This window comes from Ambystoma mexicanum, chromosome 6p (genome assembly GCF_040938575.1).
Source record: "Ambystoma mexicanum isolate Mex_15411 chromosome 6p, UKY_AmexF1_1, whole genome shotgun sequence".
Classification (NCBI taxonomy): domain Eukaryota; kingdom Metazoa; phylum Chordata; class Amphibia; order Caudata; family Ambystomatidae; genus Ambystoma; species Ambystoma mexicanum.
Window position 1 is genome coordinate 1,105,980,241 of NC_090935.1, and position 13,603 is coordinate 1,105,993,843.

At 45.5% G+C, this 13,603-nt stretch overlaps 1 protein-coding gene across 3 annotated transcripts in view; it reads right to left on the bottom strand.

Annotated features, from left to right (window-relative positions):
- Positions 1–13,603, bottom strand: part of DAPK1 (death associated protein kinase 1) — a 986,032-nt gene that overhangs the window by 750,267 nt on the left and 222,162 nt on the right. For all 3 annotated transcript variants that reach the window (XM_069625713.1, XM_069625714.1, XM_069625715.1), the window contains exon 3: positions 4,151–4,372. In XM_069625713.1, coding sequence (XP_069481814.1) covers positions 4,151–4,372 — 222 coding nt within the window. The remainder of the gene's footprint in view (positions 1–4,150; positions 4,373–13,603) is intronic.

Sequence of the window (13,603 nt, forward strand, 5' to 3'; positions counted from 1 at the left end):
AATGCTCTCGCAGAGAGAACGCAATTGAAAGGTACGAGCATTGATGAGCAAGGCTGAGGAAGCTGACGAGGTTATGGGAGCCTGATAAACACGAGTAGATACACAGCAAGTCTATCAGTGGGCATAAGGGCATTGGGAAGCCCTGAGAAGCCAAACAATATTAGTAGTCCTGGCTGGAGAAGCCAAAGGGGTTACAGGAACCCCAAAAACCCAAACAGGCAGATGCCATACCAAGGCCCTGGTCAAGTGAACCTGACAGAGGGCCAGAGGACTTTGAGTAATCTAAACTGGTAAGCGCCCTGTACGAGCCAGACTGAAGGACATACAAACAGCACCAAAGCTGAAAAAGCCAATGAGATTACGGGAGCCCAAGAAACCAGAGTGGGCAAGCACCCTATGTGAATTCCATCGATTAAGAAAAATCAAGTGTGCCAGAGGGCTGTAGGACCTCAGGGAGTCCCAGAGCCACACACTTATAAAAGAGAACTGTGTTAAAGGGGAGCCTGGAGCGGTTCTGACAACAACCCTGTTTCCCCCCCCCCTCCCGAGGATGAGGGACCCATATGGAGGATATTTTCTTTTGACCAACAAAGTCTGCAAGAACTTTGTGAACTGTTTCACTGTTGACAGCCCTTGATGGGGAACTTCATAAAACCCTGCTTCCTGAGAAAAGGAAGAACGTCTTGTAAAAACGGATTGGAAGAATCATCCAAGTGTTAGGCAGAAGTCCTGGTCTCCTTTGTTTTTCTAAAGTGGTTGGGCCAGTTATTTGGTTAGGACACAGACGTTACTTTAGACTAACATGCACCCTCAGCTTTAGTTTCATAAGGCAGGGAACATCTCTCATAGAGGTAGGGCTAGACATTGGCCTTTTTATTTAAATAAAATCCCTTGAATATGGCACAATAATCTGGGTCCTTCTTATGGTTCGCTACACCACATAGAAGGGCCCTGCAGAGAGAAAGACGCATTCTGGCAACAACTTAAGGGACAATGTCACAGGAGTAGGGTGGGCGCAGTGCCATCCATCATTCCAGTGTGGGGGTGTACAGTGGGGCTGAGTGTTAGCAGAGTTTGGGAGGGAAGGAGCACAGACATGCCAAGGGCAGGCAGAGGGAGAAGAATACCTCAAGATGGTGGAAAGGTAAACCTGAAAAAAGCCAAGCAACTGGAGTCATCACAACCTGGATTAGAAAGGCTTTTATATGTTAGTTGAGGGGGAGGGATGAGCACTCCAGAAGACAATGATAACGAAAGACCTTAACACAAAGCCAATTTGAAACTAACTAACCAAGGCTAAAACGAGGTGGGCAAAATACACTGGGGTTCAACTAGAGTATTAACGGTCGTCTGCGCCCCGCCCCCCATTAGAAGACCAGGTGGAGGTACTAGGTAGAAGTGTGTAGCCCTGAACTAGTTGTGCAACAGCCTAGAAAGAGCCAGCGCCTTATAATATCCCACAGACTAGGTGATTGCTTAAAGTTTGAAGGGGCCACTCCCGGAGTAAGAGGAAGAAAGCCAGAGCACCACAGTAATTAAGGAGCCTGGGAAAAACTAGTATGCTAGCGGTGCCATCGCTAAACCCACTCCCATGTGTTGTGCCAAACTTAATTCCCTTTACACCCGCAAGAGACTAGTCTAAAGAGAATCAGAAGGGTGCCAAGGAGGCCCAAAGGTATGCAGTGAAGGGGTTAAAGGGGACATTTCATGTTTCATAGGGCAAAGATTATCACTGGAGCAAAACTGGATGAGTGACTTTGGGGCAGAGCTTTGCATAAAGGGAATTGGAGCAGAACATCAGCTCCAACCAACCAACAATGGGACAAAAAAATAAAAAAAGTGTGACATTGGGGCAGTATTCGGCATAGAGCCACGCGCGGCAGAACTAGCAGCGAGAATAACGCTGGTAGAACTGGTTCAAAAAAGTTCAGGCCTTAATTCTATTTGGGCACAACAGGAGGAAAGCAGGAAAATGTTTCAGAGTGGCAATGCTGGAATATATTATTGAGGCAGGGCCTTAAAGTTTTCTTTGGGCACAACCAGCATTAAAATGTGATGCAAAATACCACAGAATTATTGGCAGCTTGGCATCTCGTGTGTTTTCCTACAGAACCAAATTGACATTTTATGGCTTTTCCCCCCCATTTTTCAAAAAATCATGCAATGAAAAACAATTTTAGCCATTAGTTCTACGGTTTTCTCGTGGGGAGACCCGTTTCGGTGTTGCCTGTGGCCAATTCAGAGAAAACCTGCACGTCCCAAAACGTTAAACATTCACCAATGTCATTTTGTGGTTCCTCTGGTTTGCTGTCCCCTTGCTGGTCTAATCTGTTGGTTAGGGTATAACTTTTTAGATTGAATGCTTTCTTCCTGAATTCAGACTTGATTTCCATAATGTCTTCTCACACCCAACAGATAGCTAATCAGAAATAACGTACAGCACCGACTGCCCATTTAATCAAATTGGTCCAAGGAACTTTGTGGTTCACGATGCAGCATTAAACTCACTTTGCCATCTAGTCCTAGAGGTTGTGAAAACCAGAGAATGTAATGAAGGACCAGGATAATCATTTGATCACCTCAAGAGTTGGCCCACTTAAGGTTTACACTTGCACAACCATATAGATGGATCATAAGCAGTATGCAAACCAGAGCCTGCACACCGTTGCCCCGCCCCCAAATTCCACTGACATTTGGCCCTTTGCATTTAGGTAGTCCCACAAATGTCATCCGAAGAGACAAGGAACACAGTTTACCATCACATCTGGGGGCAAGCAAAATACTTCAGTAATTCTGTCTGTCCCACTCCCCTGCCTTTTGTTACAAATAACATTCACGTTCTAACACGTCCTAATCTTGGCACAGGCCACTATCTGAAGTCCATCTGGCAACCCCAAAATTACTATTTAAGAAGTTATCTGTGGTTTCAGACACTGCAGTTATTCCAAGCCTACAGATCTACCATGATTGCTAGACTATGCTCTGGAGACAAACAACTGCCACAACTTGATCTCCAACGTACATTACTTCCAAAATGGTATTGTAACCCCAATTCATATATTAAACCAAGAAATGTTTCTGTGGTGATCTCTCTAGATGATTCCCTATAAAGTGGCCAACACCAATGCTTAATTTGTGTGGGCGTTTGCCAGGGCTCAGCCCTGGTACTTATTTCTGAGTCCTGGCACTTATTTTCTCAGACTCAGATTGATTATGAAGTAATGATAGCCAGAGCATCGACCAACCCCAATGAGCAGGTGCGAGCTGTAGTTGAACCGCAAATGTGTTGACACTGGGGAGCAGCTGTGGGTGGTGGCAGCAATGGTGGGGGAACTGCCCGCCCGCAGTGTCACAAGCGTGCTGGAAAATCTTAAGCAATAACACACATCCACACTAATGCAAACCATGTGTCCCTGCCGGTCTCCCTAACTGAATCTGCAACCTCCTTCCCAGCTTTCCTTTCATCTTACTTAACGCTTGCTCTCCTTCCAAGCATGCTATGGTCTGTCGCAATACGCCATTGACAAGGACCAGTGCTTTGAGACTATGACAGCGATTCAGCGCAGTACAAAAGCATAGGCATGTTTTGATGCCAGACAGGTTTAGAATATACATTTCTCTCTGCAATCCTGATCTATGCCTAACATTCAATTCCCCTTCCGCCCCCCGACCCCCAACTTCATCAATCAATCCCTGCGTCTTTTGTATTCCGTTCACTTTCCCATCCTTTTACCTTCTCCCTACGCAATCCAATGTCTGGACACACCAGGCAACTGCAAATCAACCGCCAGACAATCCAGCCACTCCGAGACCACTGGTGGCGATTTGGTACAGTGCAAAAGCCTTGAAAGACTACAATACTATTTTCGCCCCCCAGCCCTCAGCACTGCAAGATGAGACTTCAGTAGTATGGAATCGTCAGTAAAAACGAGCAAATTGACACAATTTTGTAACAGCTGTGAACTGGTCTACAATTGGGCGGATTTGGCAAAGGGTTCATGCAGGTCTCCAAGAGGCACGAGGAATGTTTAATGGGGGTGTCAAAAAATAAAGCACTTGAGGCTTCCTGAATTCACAGGACGTGTATTACACTGGTGCTTCAAAGGACCGCCGTCCATCTTTTAAAAACAATAAAACTTCAGCTACTTACAGCTCTAGAATAAGGATGACGTCTGCTTTGTTCTCATAGACCTCGTGCAGAGTAATGACATTCGGATGCTTGATCTCCTTCAAGATGCTGACCTCCCGATCAATGTCCTCGCGGGTGACTCCCCGGCGGCTGGACTTGGTTCGACGTTTCTTGATGAACTTCGCAGCGTACTGGACCCCGGTGCTTTTCTCCAGGCATTTTCGCACCACCGCACTATGACCACTGGAAGTGAAAAACATTAGCACTTCAGGTTCATGGGCAAGCAGGCAGTTTTACGGAGAGCAGGCTGAAGGAATTGCAATTACATTTCCCTCCCAATAGCAATTAGAGAGCTGACCTGTGTGAACCACTGCGAAGTGTGGTGCATTCAAAAAGCACCACCTATTTTCCAAAAGTAACATGGTTAAGCCAAGGCGTTAGGCTGCAATCGCCTAAATCCCTAGACACACTACGCCACATGATCCATAAGGCGTGATCGTTTATTACGGTCTTCTAGCAGTTGAGGCTTTCTGGTGTTGCCCAACTGCAAGGCCAAAGGTGAAGCAGTTCATGCACATCTTTTTCTTACGTGTTGCCAATTCACAAGTTTCAATGGATTGCAATCGATCAGTCTTACCCTTACGGTTACAACAAGCTGAGCCACACAACTAACTCACATGCAGGACACAGGCGCCATTTTCTCCTGGTTCTGAACCCATCTTCCTATCCTCACCAACATACCCCGCCCACTTTTCTGGTAGAGCCACGTGGGCACCTGGAGACTGACCCTGGGTGGTAGCGGTGCACGTATCAATCCACATAACACAACATCACATTTGCGAGCACGTACACAATAACCACCCACCGTGCAGTTACATGCAATACCTTTTTCATACCAGCCCGAGCCATTCATCGGCCGATCGGCACGGGCTAGGATCACAATGATGTACCTTGGCTTGCTCCCATTGTAGACCTGACCTACTGTGGGGTGGTTTTTGCCAGCCCGCACTGTAACAATAAACAGGAACAATAAACTGTGGCAGTTTATTGTTCCTGTTTGGACCTTGCAGCGTGAGCTGCACAGCGCCCATCAACTAGAAAGGGCATCTTTCAGGCCCTTGTATTTAAGGGCCCTTATAGTTCCACACAGGTGGAACGCCAGTCGACACATTATTTTAATTTCTCACGCAAAGCTATGCTGGGGTGGGCTGGGCTAGAACGCTGCTATTTTTAAGTCCATGCAAAGCCATTCTGTTTACTGAAGCATCAGTGTAAACCGGTCCATCCTGCTTATGCAAATCTCCCAGACAGACTTCCCCTCAATACCGTCCTGTTTCCAAATATTTGGATTACTAGTCGCATGAACGATTGTACAACAGAGTAATTAGTGATTGCGTGGTGTGCCCGAGCTTGTTGGTTAGTTTATTGCGTCAATACTTTTTCATAACTATATCACAAAACCATATTTTAAAAAAAATATAAAAAAATTAATACATTTTAAAAAAAATACATGTTTATACTCTACCCAGAACACCGTGGCATGTGTTTGTGGGCCGGTGCACAATTGTAAGCAATCTAACTAGAAATTACATGTGAAGGAGATGTGACGCAACATGGCAAGAAACTGCAAAAAATCAACAGTCTTCAAAAGCGTGAAACCCCAAGTGTTCATGGCATGTGCATTTTTGGGTCCATGACCGTGCAACGTGCTTTTCATTTTTAAGCTATCTTTCAGGCTTGCCCAGAGTGGCAGTTCCAACATGTGCACCTCTCGCTATGCACAGGTAGCATTTAATTGGCGCACAGGCAGTCCCTAGAGAGTGACATGCATGGTCCTCCCTGGTCTCCAGAATCCCATAGGTGCTTTGGCAACATGCGATTGATGAATGTAATGAGTCTTTAAGGAATTCATCGAAAGGGTAGTGTGGTTTTTCAACCATCTGCAGACACTGTATGCTCATCAACCCAGAGAACCAGTCTTAGGCGCACCCCACTACAGTAAAGATGAATAGCGCATCCATGTTGTGGGAAGGCTCAAGAGAAGCCCCCAGAGCAACCCTGAAGAGTCTTCCCTGAAGATGTGGCCCAGCGCAGAAAGAGTGCACCAGACAAGGTGCTCGGGACTGTGGTCGAACCCGTGGAAGCCTCATCAGGCTTGAAGAAAGTCCTGCGCAGGCAGCCCGGCAGGAAAAGCCAGAGGAGATGGATCGCTGCCACCGGTAAGATGCCAGTCACTGGCGAGGAGGGGAGCAGTGGCTCCCATAACCCCATCAGAAGGCGAGAACACCCACCACCCACCCGACCGACCCGACCGGCAGAGCACCGCGAGATATCAAAAAGGTATGCTGTTGCTCAGGGTAGTCTGAAAGGTGGGCGGTCAGAGTGAAGCAGACCCCCAAAAAGGGTGAAAATGGAAGGTCCCTGAAGGGGGCCGAGAAACCTACCCCAATTAACTTTGGCAATTGTGGTCACCAAGTGATGCACCTGCAATCGGACCACCACATTTCTTGCACTGTATCCATGGCTAAAGAGTCGGCCGCTCTAGGCCACAGCAATCATGCTCTTCGCAGATTGGCAATTGCTGATAAAATGTGGTACTACAAGGTGAAGTCCACATGCAAAGCAAAATAAAAATGCATGGACATGGCGATTTGTAGAGCATCAAGGTTATTCAGGCCATGGTCAGTAACGGCTACGCCCAGCTGTGTCAGAGGTTGCCTTTGCCACCGGAGCATCTCCACTTTCGCCCAGGAGGTCAACTGTACTGTTCCTCAACCTTCAAATCCTTGCATACCTGAAGTGTACCATACTGCATACATTTGCTGCCCTAGACGATTACTTGGCGATCAGGAAGTCTATGCTACTCATGCAAGGAAGTTCACTGCGTGGTCGATTACACCCATGCAATACATTTGTTGACCACACGTCCATGGTAAAGTGCAACGTATGGCTTTTGGACTGACCAAATACCTGATCCACTGTGCAAACTACCACATTGTAAACTCGGGTATAGGTTTGCATCAAAAGCAACATTCAGCAAGTTCCTAGCAATGATGAAACTTAGTCATGAACTGATGGAAACCAGGGGACCGGCCTCAGAAATACGCCAGGAGTTCAATAACCAACATTATTGCCAGGTTAGCCGTGAGTAATAGACCGGCATGCATCCAGTGATATCTTTGTCCATGCTCCAATGGCTCCTTCACAAGGTCCTGCATCTTGTGTATATCACAGGGAGCAGAGCTGAGATTTTGGATCCCTAGCCCGTCCTTGAGCCCGAAAATTCATTGATGCGACAACATTGTTACGGGTACAAAGGTTATCAAAGGTTATTGGCTGATTTTAGGGGGGGGGGCGCTGGGGAAGACTTCTGCTAAGGAATTTAGTGTTCATCCCACTTCTGTGCATGGTGCCGAATTAATCATGTGATACCCAAGTTGCTCCCAGTGCAGTGAAGGAGGTTGCAGATTAAAGTAGGGAGACCGGCAGGTGGCGCTTTATACTGGTTTAAAAAAAAAAAAAAGCACACTTTAGAGGTTTATGATGGACTAGGATTTTGCCTACGATGCACATTTGACCCCTGAAGGTGGTGGCGGCAGGATGGTGCTGATGGGGGTCGTTTGGCAGTGGCATTGATATTTTGGACTTCCAGATCTTAGAAGACACAGTACGCAAGTTGATTAGTAGCTTTGACATTCCCTCCAAGACCTGTGAACTGTGGCAAGGTCCTCGCTGGTATCTATGGTTTCAAGAATGATGCTGCATGTACTATGACGGTTAGTTACTATCATCCAGCTCCTCACTGAATGCTACTCTACTCCGTGCAACATTTCACCTGCTCATCAGTGCCAGCCCTAGGTCTGCCAGTGCCCTGTGCGAGATAGGCGCAATCACCATTCCGCCCACCACAAACGCAAAACATCAGAGGGCTCAGTTCTGTTTGGCTGATACTAGAAAAAGTATCAGCCAAAAAATAGAACTGAGCCCCCTGATGTTCTTGTAAAGTGTGTTTAAGGGTGCCTTTCCGCCAACTCAGTGTCATGTACATAGCGTCTATCATAGAATCACGTCGCGATTCAAAAATAGGCGCCGTTTACACAACACTGAGCTGGGGGTAATGTGCCCTTTACTGGGTTTGCGCCCTTGTGCAGCCGCACTCTGAGTGCACCTTGAGCCGACACTGCTCATCATGCTTCTCTACACATTGTGCATTTGTCCCAGCTCAGCAGTAGAGTAAATCTGCACCCCAGAACTGAATCGTCTCCTCCAACTGCAAGCACTGAGCATGCACCTTTATGTCTTGTGGAACGGGGACAGCTGAATAAGATATTGACATCTTTAATTTGCCACGTAGACATGTCTAGCCTCGTGTGTGTAGAGGAGGAGACGTACACATCAAGAGATCACCCCCCCCCCCAGCTCCCCGGTATTGGAGATACGAGACCGTACCCTTTCTAACGCCAGCTTTTGTACCAATACGGCAGTGTTTGTATGACAGTATCCATTAAGACAGAACAGCAGAAAATAAGGTGACTTCACCTTATTAAGACAACCATATCAAATGTACCCTCGAGTTGATGACAGCCTGCAGGAAGAAATCCTGAAAGGAATATGAGAAAGAGCTAAGAAAATAGACTTATGACGACATAAGAAAGTGTGCACAGTCCTGAAATACTGAATCAAGACTATGTAGGAATCCTAGAGGAGAAATGACATAACCAATCAAGTGAACATTAAGTGTAAAAGAAGATCACAAGCTAGAAAGTGCTGCAGAAATCAGAAGTATAATGAATGTACATGCGCTGAAACACAGGATAGATCAAGGCATCTTATAGGCTAGCTGCAAGTAGTGAATAGAATGCAAGCAGAGCCGCCATTTTACAGAAACTGGACATTGGTATCATGAAGTAATGAAGCCAAAGAACCATGGAGAGAAAATGAAAGGCTGTGTCACAGTAGAATAAGCAGGTTATTGGAGCTGTGTTGGGAGGCTCTCTGGCCAAGTCAATAACTGAGAAGTCGAGGTCAGCCATCTACGCTGAAGAGGAACATGTGAGCAGAAGATGAATCTTCTCACGTTAAGGTGCAAGAAAGAACACAGAAGATGCCAAGTCTTCATTCATTAAAAACATTTAAAAGCTTGCAGAAGGAGCAGAATCGTGGTCTCTTGTCACGTGAGTCAAGGCTGAAAATAAGGCTTGACCTTAGAGTTCCAAACACAATAGCGAGTTCCCTCACTCCTTTTGCATTCTTAGGGCAGGAATACTCTGCATGGCTAAGTACAAAGAGAAATTCATGGCAGAAGGCATGGGTGAGGAGAGATGGTCTAATTGGGTGGTAGGGAAGTTTCATGTCCTGACTACTTGCACCTGGGTCTTGGCTTATGTGCTGGTAATTGAACCAAATGTTCCAGGCATGGCATAAGCATGCCCAACCAATTGTTACTCCACATAAAGGACCTTATAGCTTCAGAAACCAATGAAACACTGTTTCTTAAATTACACTTAAGAGGTAGGCAAAAGTTGTCCACCTCATATTTGATAGCCAATAACAAACCTAGCTGTTATACAATTGCATATCTAGATGTGTCCCTTAACTAATCCAAACCCTTGATAGGTTTTTCACTATTGCCACGTAGCATGACATCATTCTGATGCAAAGAATGTAATTGTATTTCATGTGGAAATCGCTGAGAATGAGCGTCCGTATAGTGTAATCCCATCCAATAACAGATGCACATTTCCAAGGGCCATTAGCTCATGTAGGCAGCAGAGGTTGTAAATATTCCCTCGATCGGCATGCCTTCCCCTTTCGCCTATGCACATGTAGGTGCTCCAGACAGATTGCCATGACACTCAAATTCTTTGGAGGCAAGAAGAGACTATAGCAAACATTTTACGACACTTCCACATTTCTGTTGCTTGCGTTTCCACAAGCAACAAATATGTGGATTAGCCACACAAAACTGAGCTCTCCGCAACATCCACTGATTGTACTGTTGACGTCGGATATTTCGAAAGCTTTTCATTGGCAACAAGATTGACAAAATCTTGATGCAAGCAGCAAGTATGTGGACTAGCCACACCAAGACACCCACATTTAGGCACAGAACGTAATCTCCGTCCTGTTTCTGCCACCAAGCATGTCTGGTATCCTATTCTCCTCAAGAGCAAGTGTATGAATGTCCTGCAAGGTAAGCAGTATTCACACGAGAAGGGCCATTCTTTGCAATCTTCTCAGCTAATTCTGCTTCTCCCTCAACTAAAACCTATTCCCTAAAATGTTGTGCAGTCCCCTACCTCCTGCCTCTGGCTAGAGCAGGCGCATTCAGAAATCCAAGCCCTCTGCCCCACTTCAGCTATTTAGCCTGAGCCAACTAGAACTGTTCTGCGAGTGGGCTAGTTGATTCTGGGAGCCCAGAGACTGCAATACACTGTAGCCATATACAGAGGCGTAGACAGGTTAGGGCCGAAGTGGTCAAGGCCCACCCAAAATCTGTAAATGCACACTGGGCATTTACAGATGTTAACGTCACTGCGGTGGGATCCGCTATGTTGGCCTCAAGCCCCACTTGTTAGACAATCCTAGCTAAACCTCTGGCCTCAAATAGCCGTTAAACCCAAAAAGGGTTTTAGGTTTCATTATTTGGAGTCAGATATGTTTTACCCAACAAACCGTACTAGAAAAGGGTCATTTAAAAAATCTCTCTAGATATATAGAAACTGCAATCGCCAGACCCACATGGACACTTCGGAATGGTAAGGGTACAACATCCATCTTTAAACATCACTGCAGCACAGGCCCATAGAACATGTTTTCTGACACTGGCTTTTCCTCATAATTGCGCTACTCTCTAGCGCCCCCACAGCAGCTCTCGTTCTGGCGATTAAGAAAGCCCGGTCAGGGTTTCACCTCAGAATCCCAGTATGGCGCACTCTGCCCTCACCCCGCAATCCCCTCCCCACAGTACGTGCACTAAACGCCGGAGGTTCAGAGGGAAGACGCTAATCATTTAGCTCTTCGCCTCATACCCAGTCATTATGCAAGGGGCGCGCAGATCCATTATGGACAGCCAATTGATTTCACTATATGCAAAACCAAATAAAAGCATGTGCTTGGTGGTCGCCTATTGGGTGGAATATGTGAGCGCTCCAAAAAGCCTCTGCGGAAGATGCTGGGTTTATATATGCATACCAATCATCCAGGGGAGGAATTGGGCCGGAACAAGATGGAGCTGTGCCCTGGCAAAAACTGTCTTGCTGGAACGCCATTCCGTGTAGACACGAGGCCCATACCTAAAACACAGTTTGGCCTTTTTATAGGCATGGGACATTAGCTGGTTGCTGCCATCATAGGTCATACTTGACCAGGTGTTGCAACAAGTGCATAAAACCTTTACAGTGGCTCCGCTCACCAGGTTTATGCTAGAAGGGCACAAAATGCACACCAGCCTCGGCAAACGTACATGCTTCAGCTTTCGGTGCAGTGTTTTTTTTTTCTGCCACACATGACTTTGCATGAACAACGCAAACATCCTGGAAGGTTTGAAATACAGAAATGAGCCAATCTATGTTTGTATCCCTCTACCAGAGACATTGCAACGGTTGGCAATCTGTGGCTCTCCCACCAATCCCAACGAGCAAGGGTCTGTTCCCTTTTTGGGAATCGTCAGTCTAGTTGCGATTGTAGGCTTATCACAAATGAGCGTTGTCCGTCCATCTACTGCGGTTAACCTCGCTTGCGTAACTGGAGGTTTCTCTCATTTACCTCCATCCACCCTGCACATGTGCGCAAGCACAGATTGGACACGCGCAATCGGTCACCACACAGTGCCAGCATCTGCATGTGCATGTGCATTTCATTACACAACTAGCTCCAGTGGCAGAGGTGCGCTATACAAATCCCACAAACTTCGAGAATCAGCAGCTGTACGTTTTTGGAAGGGCATTTTCAAAATGCATATACACAGAGGAATTTACATCAAAACTGACTAGGCCTAAGCCTATGGGAGCAGCTTTTTATTGCAGTTTATTTTCATTTTACTGGTTTGTCATTTTTTTAAATATAAAGCCAATTTGTATTGGCTGATCCACAACACTACAAGTAATTATGAGCTGTCATTCCACCCAGACAGCTCAAGTCTTTAATGGCCAAACTTGTATATAGGCTTGATATTTGCAAAAGCTGAATTGTTAGGGTGACCCGTTTAACAAAAAGAAAGAAAAAAAGAGAAAGGCGCTCCAAACCCAGAGTGCTTTGGGAAATTTAGTGATTCAATATACAACTCTCGCAGACATATGACACATATAAAGCTCAATGGTCAGTTTCTTCTTCCCAGAATGCTCTTTAATATGCAAAACAGCCAAAACCTCATTGGTTATCTTTGGAGTGGTTTCTAATCAAAACACATACACTGTTAAGCAATCACTTCTATAGTGAAATACACGACATTTTTTAAACCATTGCTAAAATGAGAGTTTTCCCTTCAGAAAAGTAAAGGTTAAAAATGATGCATCATTTTACAGTATCAAATGCATGCCTATGCTCCGGTCAAGCACAGAGTTCCCACAGGTGGCACTAGAATGATGTTCGGAAGCAAGCACTCATTTCCCTCCCTGGCCCCACATTTCAGAGGTCTGTGGCCACCCAGAAGATGCAAACATGAAATGGATCATAATTAAAATGGCAAAGAGTAAATCTGAATGCGCAGGTGCATCAAGAAACCTGTGAAAAGATACCCAAACACAAGGGTGAGAACAAAATTAGCAGTAAAAGTGTCCCGTAAAGACAGCCTTTCAGCCATCTTTACAGAACCTGCAAATGGCCTCCCTGCTGGGTTTATCATCATGTGCCTGACATTCTGCTGCACGCTCAGTACTACCAGGAGAACTGATGTTTATAAGTAATGTTTACATTAATTACATTTTAAATACAAGGTAGGACTTTTACTATGAAACAGTACTTCAAATGACAGCAGGACATCGATATCTAGACCCAAGCAGCCATAAATGTTCCTATGAATTGTGCTGTCCAACCAACACTACACAGAGTTAAACATTTTACATTGCCTTAAACGCAAGTTAGCAAGATCCATAGCCTAAACCACACCCACAAAGGTAATATTGTGCTGGAACCCCCAATCCATTGATCAATTTTACTTCAAGTGTTGGGTACTTTGAACAATTGCACAAACAGCAAAGATGTAAACAGTATCTACCATTTCACTGTTTGTAAAAATATATACTTTTTTTTTTAAATCCTGCATTGGGCAGTTTTGAAAGTATGCTGTTGCTTCCCACACGTGCATGTTCAGGGCAGCCAAAAGCCTAAATACACCACTGTTTACACTCCCATTTGTAACCAAGTTTTCAATGCATTAATTGGAGACAATGTGTGAAAATTAAGCAATCATTTTCGACTAAAACTGAAAATTGCAAAATAATGCCAGAGCCAAGTCTTGCCCACACCACCAGG